This window comes from Macrobrachium nipponense, chromosome 32 (assembly GCF_015104395.2).
Source record: "Macrobrachium nipponense isolate FS-2020 chromosome 32, ASM1510439v2, whole genome shotgun sequence".
Taxonomy (NCBI): Eukaryota; Metazoa; Arthropoda; class Malacostraca; order Decapoda; family Palaemonidae; genus Macrobrachium; species Macrobrachium nipponense.
The window spans coordinates 24,769,750-24,785,776 of NC_061094.1; the positions used below are offsets into that span (position 1 = coordinate 24,769,750).

Genomic DNA, 16,027 nt, shown 5'->3' on the forward strand with positions numbered 1-16,027 from the left:
CGCCAGCCTCTAGACCCTTAGACCTTTCAGAGTCAGATCAGCCATTAGACCTTAGTGTGAAGAAACGCCAACCGGAAGAAGACGAAAATATGAATATCGTCGTGCGAAGGACGCCTCCCCCTGTCTCGAGAAGAATTCCCTCTCCAAAATACGTCTCCCCCTTACACGATTATCGACCTCCTCGAACGCAGGAAATCCCTTCTTCTTCCGTCGAAAACGAACACACTGCAAAGAGCGTCAGTGCCCAAATGGTGCATGTTACTAGTCCGATGACCACCAGAAACCCTCCCTCGATCGCGTATCCTCAGCCGCTCCACCAAGGGGTCCATCAACCTGTCCCTGTATACTCTAGTGATTGTCGACCACTACCTCCAGCTTCGTCAGTTAGGGCACCGTTCCCTGTTATGGGAGTTCCCCATTCACCATATCATTTGGGACCTCCCGTAACTTCCCCTCAGATGGTCGCTGGGTATAGAGGACCACCACCGGGCTCACAAGGTCATCCAGCGTTATACCAGGTCGGTGATCGTATGCAAAAGGGCCTACCACCGCCACCGCCTGACGCCTCTGCACTGCCAGGAATGTCTACAATCAAACCGAGGGAGAGATACGCTTGCAAGTTTTGTGGGAAAGTTTTCCCCAGATCCGCGAATCTTACGCGACATCTAAGAACCCATACCGGTGAACAGCCATACAAGTGTAAGTTCTGTGAGAGATCCTTCAGTATATCGTCGAACCTGCAGCGACACGTCCGTAATATCCATAACAAAGAGAAGCCTTACAAGTGCCGCCTTTGCGACCGAGCGTTTGGCCAGCAAACGAATCTCGATCGTCATATGAAGAAGCACGATTCTGATGGTCCAACTATCCTGGACGGGAGCCCTAAAAGGTATTCCTCTCGCCCAAAGGAAGAGGACTTGCAGATGCAGTCACCTGGTAAGGAGCTGTCAGATAAAAGCAGAGAAGATATGCAGGCAATAGACGATGAAGACGATGAAGACGAGTACATTGACGTCGAAGAGGATGATGAAGAAGAGGAAGAAGAAGAACTGGGAGAAAAAGAGAGTGAGAAAATATCGTGTGCTGTAACTATCAAATCTTCGCCGAGTATATGTCCGATGGACATAGATGCGTCTGAAAACAATATGACTCAGCCCGTAGCTGTTATATCTACGTGAGGCAAGAGTTCAGAGTGATATCAAAAGTCAGAACATGAGTCATCAGGTTTACTATGGAAAATTACAAATAAAAACATTGATCATTAAATTGAAACTAAAGAGGAAGCACCCAAAGAAAAAATATGAGAATTATTGAATTTTTGTAAGAAGTGCTCAAAATCAAGAATATCTGACATTTCTCAGTTAACGAACAGATCAAATAGTTGCGTAATGATTCTCCAGTTAGGTAATCTGTGTATAATAGAACGACCTACTGGCTGTCTGATGAACTCTTTGGTAGTAATGGCATAAAGCAGATGAGTGATAATCATATGTAATAATATACCGTGAAGGAAGCATTCTGACTTTGAACATTCTTTAAATCTTGAATAACCTCTGTGTACAAACTACTCTTTCTTCCAAGCATTGGTAGAAGCAATAAAAGCCTTTATCGACGCCGTCTGAATTATATAATGTTCCTTGCGAAAAATGAAAAATATATATTATTTTATCAGATATATTTACTTACGTAGATTATGCAAAGATACTTATATTATGAAATCTACACTTGTGTAATTGTTTTTAAGTAGCCCAACGTAGTACAATTAGCCTAAGTGCATCGCCGTAGTCATGAGAAACGACTCAGTGTCACGCTTATTCTGTCTTTCCTCATCTGCCTCTTCTCTTCTCTTCTCTTCTCTTCTCGTTGGATTTCCTTCCCTTGGAAAATGTTGGTTCCATTTATTTCTTCAAAAAATCACTTTACCTAAAATTAAGTTTTATATATTTGGTTGTAAAGCCAAGCTTATATGAAAAATACGACTCCTATTCGCATTGAAATTATTGTTGATGAACTGGACGAAAGTGTCTGCATTTAGAGTAATACAATGTATCAGATACGAAGAATCTGGACAGAATTTAAGTATACTTTTATTTATCATGTATGTATAGGTTCTGTCCCTAAACATATGTTACTGGTAAAATATTTAATATTGAGCCACTGAGAAAACATTGCAAAATATGGCGTGGAAATATATTTATATTCAAATATTTTGTTCTTCATTTTTTATGAATATGAGAGTGAAAGAATTTTACCTCTAAGGTCAATATAAGGCAGAGTGTAAAACAGCAATTTGCCTGTGTGTATAATAAGGAAGCATGTACGTATACTACATTGGTTCACAAATATCTTCAATATTGGCAGTTTTGCCTTGAAAGCATTTGGTTTTTGTGTAGGTGATGATCGATTTCTGTCCCTCAGGTGTCCCTGGAGTCATAAGTTTAAACCTTAATTAAGCTGCATTCCCTTTTGACTCGTACAGCAGGTCTATTTGCGAGGAGTTGATGATACGTGCTTTTGTTGTCGCTCTTTCTCTTTGTCGTTAGTTACCATTTTACTACTCGCAGACAATATTATTATATGTTACGCAGAAAAGTCATTCGTATTTTATGGTTTAGTGGCATCGAATTTTCTTCAGGGTTGATTTGTGACTTACTTTCATCTTAACCATTGTTGTGTTTCTTTTCTGGAGGACATTTGGGCCCATGTTCTTTTTGTTTTCTCTTCTATACGTTCATGTGAAGTACATACATGTACAAAAACATATTTGTGTGTATATATACAAGTATATATATGCAAGTGCAGGTTTGTCCATCCTGTGTGTGCATATATGTGCTTGTATTCGTACACCGGTGTGAGTCATGTAAGTATGTCTGTACGAATGCGTTTGCATGTGTGCGTGCTGGTCTATCTCTCTATTTACTTCCAGACAAATGTAAGTTACACATACAGAGCAATGAATGTCAAGTGAGTCACAAAGTCCATACTTGAAGAAGGTTGTGAGTGCAGTGTCATATATAGTTTTAGTATTACGTCCTATTTCCAAAAGAAAAATATATTGATTACTAGTCACGGGCGATCACATGGTGCTATGAGGAGATTTAAATTTTATTATATAAAGACCCTTTATGAAAATATTCTTAACATAACAATAGGAGAAAAAGTTTGTTAGTTTTGGAAATAAATATGAGAAATATAATCGGTTTAGTTTCTTTACAAACCCCAACTTCAGTTGATAATAAGGAATGGTATGAGATGGATGGTGTTCAAACAACAAAACGTTGAATCTTTTCAAGTCCGAGTGAACTGTTTCATGTTTTTGCAAATTTCACCACAGGAAGATATAACAGAATAAAAAAAATAAGGAGACCACGGAAAGAACATCATAACTAGACTGTTAATATACGGAAATCATACTGAACTGTTGCACATATTGACAGTTGATTGAGAAATATGTTACTGTCAAAATGCTAGACCTAAACAATAATTAAAAAAAAAAAAAAAAAAAACCAGACGTGCAAGGTGATTTGATCAATCACTTCCCAGAGGAGGAAGATTTATCTGCTTAGGAAACCAGTAGTTACGAAAACACTTTAAAGCTTGAAAGTGACAGAGAAGAAGCTGACATGGTTTTCATACAAGACAAATATAACCCATATATAAATTCTTATGGGACAGTCTATCTTTACAATGCTGCTTTATTTATAGGCTAATAGAAATTATCTCAATTTTCTAAATATACGGAAATAACAAGTCGATAAATCACCGGCGTAATGGTGAACAAAAAAAGTTATGGTTAATATTGGATCTGGAAACATTAGAAATTTGATGTGAAGATAAGTTTATCAAACGAATTACTCACCCACTTTGTCAACATGCCAGAAAGAATTTGTTAATTGAAAACCTAGTAAAAAAAAGAGAGAGGGATTTGGTGTTATGAAATTTAGATGCCAGTAAATGATGTGGAAGGTATCTTTTGGGACATTTTAAGACATTTTAAGTTACTGAAAATTAGAGGTGTAAAGGTTATAACACACGAACTAGAGTTAGCATGCAATAAAAAAAAACAAGAAGCTGCATAAGATAGTTAAAACCTAAAAGATACGAGATAGCATTTCGCGCAAATATCAATTTACACTACCGGTCTGTTTCACAGGAAACACTAACCAACCAGTAGTAGTGGAACGAGCTATTTCGCGCCTGCACAATGACTGGTTTAAACCGTGAGTACTGGGCTTGAGCTAGCTTACAGCTACTTCACCAGTTAAAGAGTGATATTGATGCTCCAATTTTTTTGGTAACACCTTGGAAAAAAATGTGCTGCAAATAACTAATAAAACAGCAGAGAGGAAAGAGGTCAGCTAACGTATGTTGCTGATATTTCAAGTGTACTCGGTACACTTCGGGGAAACTTGTCCAAGACATAATTTATACGTCAAAGTGACATTTGTCAGTGGGAGCCAAAATTCCAGTTTGCAATTATGGAAGACATCCACCTAAGCATAAGGACAAATTGATAGGAATTTATTATCTGGAATAGGAAGGACATAAGTGCTGTACTAGTAAACTTGGAACAAGGCGTGTTTCCAAGTAGTTTATTTTACTCCACTGGTTTTCAGAATCGATCATTTAATACGTTTATCGATATTATTATGATAGTCATACCAGAGAATATGTTTTGCACAGAACTATTATTTGTTTATTGTGGATAAAATTAAATAACAAATATGCATATTCACAGTTATGTGAAAATGTGATTTATTGTAAACTAATTTATATGAATTTTGTTTTTAATGTTAACATGATAATGTTGGATCAGTTTTCTAACGAAAGTAATTTTCATCTTAATTAACTTTAAAAAAACATAAATATAGATGACTCAGCATAACAAGACAGCATAACAAGGGTTCAAGATGGTACTCCTTGTATTTTCAATCCTTGTTTTTTTTTTTTTCCAACAATAGAGGTTTAATGATACCAATGCATGTTTTTGGTTTCGTCAGGGTGTTACGCACTAGATTTAGCTCTTTTCAGTTTTCTAGCGCTTTTTGGATCAATATAGTGATATACATAGCTCATTTTTTGATAATCAGAAATGGAAATTTTAAAATTGCACAGAATTTGTATTTTATGTTTACATTTCACTGAATACGTTATAGGTTTTGTTCTCGTTTATGAGTAGCTGAACTCGTGCTGCTGATTTGCAACGTTGCGCTTTCTTCATCAATATTTTTTTAAAACCGTAAGTGATCTTGGTCTGTTTCTGTCACTCGTCTACCTCAAGTTTGTATCGCCTACAAAGTTCGAAAACTTCGGTCACTGGAGCCTGGGAACAAGCGATTATTCTGTTTTTCCTCATAGATTGCGAGGGAAGCTGTTCTTGAGTAATTTATGTTCGCAGTTGTAATTTTCACTAAGCAAGAAAAGTACATTTGGGCATTAGCAGTTAAACTTTTTCTAAAGAAACGGTAGTAAAAAGGACGTGTGGGTAACAGTAGTTAAACTTTTTCCAAAGCAACGGTAGTAGAATTAAGTGAAAAGAATGGAAAAAAAATGCAACGGTAGTAGAATTAACTGAAAAGAATGGAACAACTGAGAAATATGAAAATTAACGTGAACCAGGAACATCATGCCTAATTTGTATGGGGAAAAGGACGTAGATTTTACAAAATTAAGCTGCAAGAGTTTCGGTCAAGCAATTGTAAGTACATCAATACACTTGTTATTTGTGTGTCAAATACATTATGGTAGTTCAGTCATTAATCATGTTTTTTGCGTTTTATTTTTTTCTTCTTTTTAATTTATTCTGTGATAGTATCTCTGAAGATTGGCGGTGGCGGTAACAGTAATCATACCTCCAGCAGTTAGTTGTTAGAGGGCTTTGAAACAATGTTCGTGTAACTGTTTTGGCCAAACCATTTTGTCACTTTATCTAAGGTTGTTGTTTCAAAGGTTCATTTAATTTAAATTTTTTTACTATGGTTTTTATACCTATTCACTGGTAAGTGTATCACGAGTTTTAGTTTTTGGTGCTATTACGAAGATTGTTTACACGATAACGTTGAAGTAAAATTTAACTTTGAACAGCTGTTATAAGTTTAGTGGACCAAACAGTATTCGTCAAATATTAGCGCTTTAGACAGAAGTTGATTTTTGTATTAATGGCTGTGGAAGGCTAAAAATTTGTGTAAGAAAAACGAAGTGAGTCTGGGCTAACATTTTCCTGCCAGCTAGCGTTTCGTGGTTTATAAACTATAATACTGCCCAAGAGGCTCATAGAGTTGTATACTGCAGGAAGTAAAACCTTCAGCAACGGTAATGCATCTGATCTGCCCAAGTATTTTTCGACTGATCTCGAGTATAATATAAGCATGTCAAGACATCGTAGTTTGAATTCCGTTAGTTCATGTAGTTCCTTGGAGAAAGCGTAAAAATTGCCATTGTGGTTTTCGGCTGCAGTTTCATAGACAATGAAAGAAGCGGCGTTAAAGTCCATCCAACTATGCAGTGCATTTAAAGATACTGCAAAAGCTGTTGGAAAAATTTGGTTATCTGCACAAACTTTTAAGCAATGAAAAAATATTTCATGAAAATTATTTGGTAACCATTAGTTGCGTAAACTCGGGGATGCGTTCTGCCACTTTTCACATTTTCCCCAATTATAACTTCCACTCGAAGAAGAGACCGGGGTTTACTTTGCACACAGGCTATTACTGTAGTCAGGGATCTAATGCATTTTTTCACTTGCCGTAGAGAGTAGCTCAATAGTCTTTTCGTGCTATATACAGGTGGTTCTCGCTTTTGGAAGTTGACATGCTCTCATTATTGACCATTTCCATCTTACAAGTTTTGTACAATTCCGTCCACAGGGTATGAAATGTTGGCTTTGTGTGGTTTCATTAAACAGAAATGGCCTTGCATCTTTGCAAGCATTCGAGCTAGACTTGATTTTTCTCATAAAGGTGATGTCTCGTGACTATTGTATTCATTGGCCGAAAATTAACGTCTACTTTAAGGCCAAAGATCAAGTATGTAGGTCAGATTTGTGCATTTTAGCATTAAATATAAGTTAAGAATGAGCTCGCATTATAATAATTATGCCGTCTAGTGCCTTATTTTAAAATCTAATCACCTTAGAAATCCACGAAGAGATGGAACATATAATACATATTGTAAATTTTCCTAGGAGCTTAGTCAAATATTACATCAAATCTGTCTGTGGAAATTATTTGTATGTGGTGTGCGTATTCGTAGGTTACTAAAACACCCAGGTTATGCATATATTAGACTTGACTTAAAAATCTCTTGTACCATACACTTCATCAGTTAGCATTGTTATTCTGATTATCAGTATCTGCTTCTTTATCAATGATATCATTTTTATCAGACGATAGCGCCTAACTGCCTGTTGGTACGTACTAAAGTTGCATCCTGTTGCCGGCAGGCACGAAATTTTGAGCAATTAATGCAAGCTTTGTTGCATCCATAATCAAATAATTTCACATGGCTTGCTACGGATGATCTGTTAGGTGTATTATTGGATCAAATGAGTCCTGCAGGAAATGTCGTTGGGTGGAGCATATCCCCACCACTGCTCCATCCACATTCAAACGCATCGAACTCCTGAAGCTGAATTTCAAGGCATTTTTCATAATTTTTCAAGTACTCACTTTTTTTATCAACTGCTTCACCTTGCCTTCAACAGTCAACACTGCTTTCTTACTAGTTTGGAATTTGTGTAGAGGGTTTTAACTGATTACATGTTGTCAGCACCCTACTCCACCGTGTTGTATGTTTGGTGCTAAAATCATCGTAAATATCAGTTTCAAGAGGCATCACAGAGGAGATCTTATCTGTTATTCTGTGATGGAAAGTATCAACAGAAACCTGCACATTTCCATCCCCAGGCCAACTAGATATCCTGTAACTTTAATTTTTCCACATGCTAATCTTGATGAAACCTCAATTTTCATGTGGACAGTACAAAACTCCCGTGCATTGCGAATTAAATTCTTGTATTTTGAACAACTTGCCGTAGGTGCACATTACTATTCTCCTCTGCTTATAAGTTTGTGTTTGGTTGACTTACGATTGTTCTTCCCTTCAACTCCCATAGTGTTTTCTTTTAAATTTGAAAATGTTTTATATAAATCTTTGTTAGATTTATATTTAAAAAAAAAATTTATTAACGTTTACTCACAATACCACAGTCGCTTAATTACCTGCAAAGAACAATGTAATACAAATATCAATCTTATAAAATAACCATATTTTCAGCGAGAGGCTTAACAAATGAGCTAACATCCCATTTATTTTTTCGTTTTCTGTGATGAAAAATACGAAAATGGTTGTTTGGTAAAAGTCTGGGGGACTATAAAAATTTCTCTCTCTCTCTCTCTCTCTCTCTCTCTCTCTCTCTCTCTCTCTCTCTCTCTCTCTCTCTCAGCATGTTTACCTATATATCTAAATATTTCATTACCTTTTTTCCTTTAAGTTACATAAATTTGAATAAATATGACAGCTTTGTGTCCCTTTCTTAGTTATACTAATTTCAGAACCTTGAAGAAGATTCATTTCCAAGGGGACCAAATATATATATATAATAAATTATATATATATATATATATATATATATATATATATATATATATATATATATTATATATAATTGAAGTGAAGGAAGATGCGATAAAGAAAAAAAATACAGAAAGTTATATTGACTTATTTTACAATAGTTCCACATACTGTTCAATATAACGCAGTTACATACAGCATACAAATATCATACAATATAATGAGGATACCTTTAATTTACCTAAACTGAAAGAGTATACTGTAGAATGGAAGGAAAACAAATTGGCGTAGTTAAATGTAGTATATATATATATATATATATATATATATATATATATATATATATATATATATTATTCATATATATATGAGTGTCTGTAATTTTTTCGAGGGTTTCAGGGGGCTGGCAAGCACAACCCACTCCCCCGTCCCTTGCCCCTACTTGTAGGCGAAAATTTTCATAGTAAAAAGCCATATTTAGACGTAAATCTTTTCCTATCCGAAGATATTATATAGTTCTAAATTGCTAATAAAAATGTGTTTGCATTTTTATTTTAAGCTTTGATTCCATCAAAGAAGTCGTCTTTTTTACGTTCGATGATGTGTATTCATTTTGCATAAAAAGCTAATAATTTCACTGAATTGACTGATATATTAAAAAGATTTCTTGGAAAAATATTGCCTAGCTGCGTCCAGATTAAAATTTAGGTTATTTTCGGAAGATTCCAGCCATTTCCCACGTAATTATTTTTATTTTACTTGAGTAAAACACATAAAAACAATACATTTCTTCTTAATACATAACCTACGTAAATGGTTGATAACAGATAAAAAATTAATTACGTCGAAACTGTAACCAGTCAACACCCCTAGGTTACGATAGGTTGGTCTTTTTAGGTTCTTTTCGTGCCTTATTTCCTAGCCAATGTTGCATGAAAACCCCAAAGTGGTTTTTCATGCAAAACTGGCTGGCTGGAGTCTTCCGAAAAATTGCCAAAATTTATAAAATAGGTCAAGTTTGATACATATATTGATTCTTATCTTAAATTATCCATGTGTAATTTTTCCATATGCTATTTTCTTCCAATTACTGTAATTAATTCGTCTTCTTGCCCCTAGATCCATTTATAATTTACAATTCACACTTCATACCCTCTTCATAAAATACACAGCTGATAGAAACCTAAAGATATCTTTCTCGTTAGCTATAAGTTGTCAGTTAATAATGGTTCTAAAGCAAGCCAAATGTCATAAGTGGTGAGTTATGAAATAATTTTTTAATCAAAATACTTACAGTTTTCTCTTTGAGGCGAGCTTGATAGAGCAGAGAGCGCTGTTGTCACTTTTTTGCTGAATATCACATGATTTTGGACGCCATCCTACACAGTTAAATTATTCTCAAGGGTTTTTATTCACGATTTATGTATTTTTTTAATGGCTTTGTACATGAATGCTAATTGTTAAATGTGATATCACGAGTAAAAGAACTTTTAAGCAATTTATATGTACACACACACACACACACACACATATATATATATATATATATATAGATATATATATATATATATATATATATATATATATATATATGAATTTTTATCACATCACCGTGATTCATATACATGCATCAGCCACAAAATATCCCTTAATATCCAATTCGCTCTACCTCAGAATTAATATATTTCATATATGTTAACTGAAGGGGGATTTTTTTATGCCAAGTTTAACGTCGCTGAAGCCTTGATTTCTCCTCTGACCGCTGGTTCGAATCTACGAGAGGGCGAACTTGTTATCAATTGAAAAATTCCTCTTCGGTAAACATACATGAAAATACATTAATTCTGAGCAGCAAATTAGATATTAAAGGACATTTGTAGCTTATATTATATATGTAGAATCTACTGGTCATTTTTACGAGATACATATAAAATTGTAATAGCCACAATGCCCTCTTAACTTCTCAAATTTTTTGCTCTTTTTTGGATACGCTTGTCACCACAAAGCCTTGAGCTCCAACTTCAAAGATTTTTTTTTTTTTTTTTTAAGAAATCATGGTGTCTGGTAGTGGGAAACAAACCCGCGATACCATACTCACGATGGGGTCACCTTGCCGACCTGAACATGAGAAGGATAAAATTCTATTCCCTCTCATGCATACATATAAATGTCATTTTCAGATATATATTTATTCGAGCTGGAATAGACCCATAGTCACGCCCCAGTGACCCAACCAGCCTCCCCACCTTCCCCGAGTCCAAGTAGCTCAACCGGCCACATCACCATCCCCGTGGCCCACTAGCCTCCCCACCATCCTTGCACTCCAGAGGCCCCCGCACCACAGCGGCATAACTGGCCTCCCCACCATCCCAGCACCCCAACCGATGTCCTCACCGTCCCCGCACCCCAGCAGCCCAACTGGCCTTCCCACCGTTCCAGTGCCCCAGCAGCCCACTGGCCTCCCCACCATCCCTGCATCCCAGTGGCCCAACCACCACCTGACCGTCCCATCGCCCCAGCCAGCCTCCCCACCATTCCAGCGACCCAACCTGCCTCCCCACCTTCCCCACGCCCCAGCAGCCTATCCAGCCTCCCCACCGTTCCCCACGCCCCAGCGGCCCAACCAGCCTCCCCACCATCCCCCATCCCATCAGCCCACCTGGCCTCCCCACCGTCCCACGCCCCAATGGCACAACCAGCCTCCCCACCCTCTCCGCACCCCAGTGACCCAACCGGCCTCCCCACCATCCCAGCGGCCCAACTAGCCTCCCACCGACCCCACACACCTGCAGCCCAACCGACCTCTCCACCATCCCCATGCCCCAGCAACCCAACCAGCCTCCCAACTGTCCCCTGCACCCCATTGGCCCACCCAGCCTCCCCATCATCCCTGCGCCCCAGCAGCCCACCTGACCTCCCACAGTCCCCACGCCCCAGTGGCACAACTAGCCTCCCCACCTTCCAACCACCCCAGTGGCCCAACCAGCCTCCCCACCATCCCTGAGCCCCAATGGCCCAACAAGCATCCCCCGTGCCCCAGTGGACCACCTGGCCTCCCTACCGTCCCCACGCTCCAGCAGCCCACCCAGTCTCCCCACTGTCCCCGCACCCCAATTGCTCACCCAGCCTCCCCACCATCCCTGTGCCTCAGTGGTCCAACCAGCCTGCCCACCATTCCCGCACTCCAGCAGCCCACCCGGCCTCTCCACCGTCCGTGCGCCACAGCGGCTCAACCAGCCTCCCCCTCCACCCCGCGCCCCAGCGGCTCAACTAGCTTCCCCACCGTCCCCACAACCCAGGCCCCCATGCAGCACAACCAGCCTCCCCACCTTTCCAGCGCCCCAGTGGACCACCTGGCCTCCGCACTATCCTCGTGCCTCAGCAGCCCACCCAGCCTCCCGACCGTCCCCATGCCCCAGTGGTCCAACCGGCCTCCCCACTGTCCCCGCGCCCCAGTGGCCCACCCAGCCTCCCCACTGTCCCCGTGTCCCAGCAGCCCACCTTGCCTACCCACCGTCCTCACGTCCCAGTGGCCCAACCGGCCACTCCACCATCCCCACACACCAGAGGCCCAACCGGCCACCCCACCATCCCCACACACCAGTGGCCCACCCAGCTTCCCCACTGTCCCCACGCCCCAGTGGCCCAACCGGACTCTCCACCGTCCCTGCGCCCCATTGGCCCACCTGCCCTTCCCACCGTCCCCGCGCCCCAGCAGCCCACTCGACTTCCCCATCAAAGTTAAATAAGGATCAAAATTGGGCTCTGAGTTTATGTTCGCTCATTTGCCAGAAGAGTGTATTAAATCGAAAATTGCTATATTTCAGGAGAAGCAATCCAAAGTTGAAATTCTCTATACTCTTTCCATTTATATTTAGATGATTCTTTTACCGAGCTGTTTTGATGACAAATAGAAATAAGAAATATTTACCACAATATGGTATAAAGAACAAGCCTGCGGGTCCCCCGGACGGGCGGGCGATGTCTGCCAGGTGTCCCGGGCCGGACCGGCCGCTGGTCTCAGGACGGGCGGGTGATATCCATCGCGTGTCCCGGGCTGGCCGGGCCGTGCCCGCCACGGTCCCGGGACAAGCAGGCCGGGCCCGCCACGGGTCCCGGAATGGGCGGTCCGGGCTCATCGCAGGTCAAGGGATGGGAGGGTAATGTCCGCCTCGTGTCCCGGGCTGGCCGGGCCATGCCCACTGCGGGTCCCGGAACAGGCGGGCCGGGCCCGCTGCAGGTCCAGGGACGGGTTTTTGTAGAGAAATGTTTAATTTGTATTTTTTTCTTAATTTGCAAGATATTAATGACTACAAGGAAATCATACATATACTCATTATTTTGTCAAATTATAAAAATGTGTTAAATATCAGAAACAGTGTAAGATAATAATTATGATAAAATCTACAATTTTGTACGATATTTTACTGAAAAACCCATAATTTTGAGGAGCCAGTACGACAATTCCAATCCGAGAGTGTGGCAACACTAGGTCTACTCTGTGCCTGTGGCAGCCTGGCAATTGTCAGTCAGACTCTGTAGAAATAGAATAGTGATTCACAAAAAGCGTTCTTGTGCATTGAGAGTTTTTTCACGAATAGTGTACGGGGAAGAACATTTTTTGTTTCCTTAATATGGTAAGTGGTAGCCTGTAGCTATTCCGCCGGGAAAAGTAAATTTTAGTGGAAATACCTTTTGGTCAAATTTGGTCAAGAGTTTGTACATGAAATGTTTAAGCTATGGTGTACATGTCATTTAGAGAACACAAACCATGTACAGTTGGACACAGGTTTATCTGGTACACTGTCTTGAGAGACTTCGAAAAATTACATGGTAACAGTGTTTACTGAGGGAGATGGGGGGGAGAACTCCTTCTCTGCTAGCAAGAGTTCCACTAATACGCTCTGGAGTTCGTTTGGTGGGTGGAGTTATTAGGTATGGTTGGAGAAAGACACACACACACACACACACACACACACGGAGTAAAAAAAAAAAAAGAAATCTGAGCAGTTTATATCGTTGTAATGAAGATTGTTGTCTCACTTGTAATATAAGTTTGCTTATTAAGGTTCCATTTAACTTTTGGCCAAGACGTTATCTTACCACTGTGTCTATTATTATATATCGGTCATATTCATTACACTACTTAAAATGTAGCAACAATTTAAAGTTATATTGATATTGCCGAAAATCACGAACATCATAACAGGATATTTTTTCCTATCATGTAAGCCAAGTTTACAGCATCAGTTGCAGTGCATTTCCTACAAATTCTACAATAGAAAGCTATTAAGAGAAGCGCAGCAGCACTTGATTGAATATACCCAAAAACTCAATGAATGTGTTGAATCTCCAACACTTAGCTCCTCTCTGTCTCTTCTACTCCTCTACCACCTAGCCTTGAACGCCCATCTTGGGATTTCTTGAACGAAAATATTACGAAACCAGAGCTACAAAAGCATTGCTGTAAGTTAGGATTAAACAAAATATGGGTATCTAAGGACAAATTAATCGACCTTATCATGAAAAATTGTAATCAAACTCATCCTACGAGAGAAGAGGAAACGCATTTTCCTCGAATATCAGTCATCCCTGACTGAAAATGAGGTTACTCTAAAACTAAAAGAGGAATTATCTACCCTTAAAGAAGATCTGAGCCAGAAAACTTCACAAATCAGAGTTAAATTAATTTTTGAAGTCTGCTAACGTCACTTTAAATTGATTGAATGATCGTCTAACCAACATCGAAGAGTATATGCAAACAGAGAGGGGAGTAACTTTACATAATCCTTCATCAGGAACTACAACACAGGAGGAAGATGGTACACTACTACTGGGTAATACAAACTTATGCGACATACACTCAACCGATCTTGGCGAAAAAAACTTTTATAAGAACAATAAGAGGTGCCAATATAGACCTTATACGGAGTTGGGTATCTGAAGAGCTAAACTGGGCACCTGCAAGATGCATTTTAGTGTGTGGTATCTACGATGTCTTGGATGATACATCATCATCAAACATCCTGGATAACTTAAGTAGTCTCATTACGGAGCTTAAGAACGCTAATGAAAATATGGAAATCAACATATGTCAGCTGTTTCCGAACCTTCGTGTAGACGAATATCAGGACGTGATTAACTACCATAATAACTAATTAAGTGAATGGTGTTTAGGCAATGGTATATTAGACATAAACTGTGAGTCGTCTTTTAAGCTAGCTACTGGAGAAACAGACGAAATGTGTTTTCACCAGACCAAGGAAAACACCGGAATTTTCTTAAATAGGTGTGGTGCAATTAGACTACTCGAGTCTCTTAGCAAGAAATGCCAGCATTTTAAGCTGTGATAACTGGAAGGACGTTAAAAGATCACATACGTGGATAGAAACAAAATCAGAACGTAATGTTATTCATCAGCAAGCACGCCCTCCTATCATGAATACACGCAGGGAATCAATTACTGGACAACGATGGAATTCAGGGCAGACCACAATTCGGGATCGTACTAACTACAGGGAAGATCAGCGTGGAGGGAATGGAACATTCAAGAAGTATCGTAAAGATGATGGCAAAAATTACGTGCAAAATCAACGTTATCAGTTCCGCCCCGGATGTTATAACTGTGGTGAATATAATCACAATCAAAGATCATGTTATTACGACCACAGAATTAGATGCAGTAGCTGCCATGGTTTAGGCCATAAAAGTCGATTATGCCCTCGCTATGATCCATAGGATAACGACCAGGAAGATAGCATTGCAAAAGGTACAGTGAAGATCGCTATCGCAGAGAAGGATGTGTGAAACCTGCTAACTATAGAACATATAAATGCTGTCCTTATTATCGGACTTTGATGAAGTGGAATTGTTAATAAAAGAAAGAAAAATAGACATTTTATGTATAAGTGAAACATGGCTAGATGTGGGTATCCGAGACAATTTTGTAAACATTTCAAATTTTACTATCGTTGCGACCAGGGAAGAGGAGGAGGAACTTGTATCTATGTTCGAGATGATTTAAAAGTTAATAGAATGACCCTAAATGTTGATAAGTAGTAGGAGTGGAGGATGTCTGGATAACTGCACAACATAAAAAGCTCCCATCATTCATTGTAGGGTGTGTTTACCGCCATCCCAAAGCTTTAGTCTCCTCTTTCGACTACATAAAGGCTGTTTTTAAAGTTGTTTCCTTGCGTGGAAAGCCAATTTTTATACTAGGGGATGTTAATGATGATTTATTATCTGCTAATAGTAAACTAGGTAAAATTGTGCACCAACTGAACCTACACCAGGCAATTAATAAACCTACACGAATTACAAGCATAAGCTCATCACTGCTAGATGTTAGCATCACAAACAGATCAGAAATGATTTCCCAAGCTGAAGTAGTTCCTTGTCTTGTCGCTGACCATGAGTTGGTAACACTACAAATAGATATTTCAAAACCAAAAAG

The 16,027-nt window shown here is 39.4% G+C and overlaps 2 protein-coding genes across 2 annotated transcripts in view; both read left to right on the forward strand.

The window, feature by feature from the left end:
• Nucleotides 1-3,196, forward strand: part of LOC135207275 (histone-lysine N-methyltransferase PRDM16-like) — a 7,533-nt gene extending 4,337 nt beyond the window's left edge. Inside the window, exon 2 of the mRNA XM_064238935.1 lies at nucleotides 1-3,196. This exon is cut by the window's left edge and continues 546 nt beyond it. Coding sequence (XP_064095005.1) covers nucleotides 1-1,178 — 1,178 coding nt within the window. The 3' untranslated portion in view covers nucleotides 1,179-3,196.
• A 7,759-nt stretch (nucleotides 3,197-10,955) lies between these two features.
• LOC135207389 (uncharacterized) lies at nucleotides 10,956-12,320 on the forward strand. Its single transcript, XM_064239119.1, has 2 exons — nucleotides 10,956-11,294; nucleotides 11,448-12,320. Exons 1-2 carry the CDS (start codon nucleotides 10,956-10,958, stop codon nucleotides 12,318-12,320), a joined length of 1,212 nt encoding a protein of 403 aa, XP_064095189.1.
• Nucleotides 12,321-16,027: the final 3,707 nt, after the last annotated feature.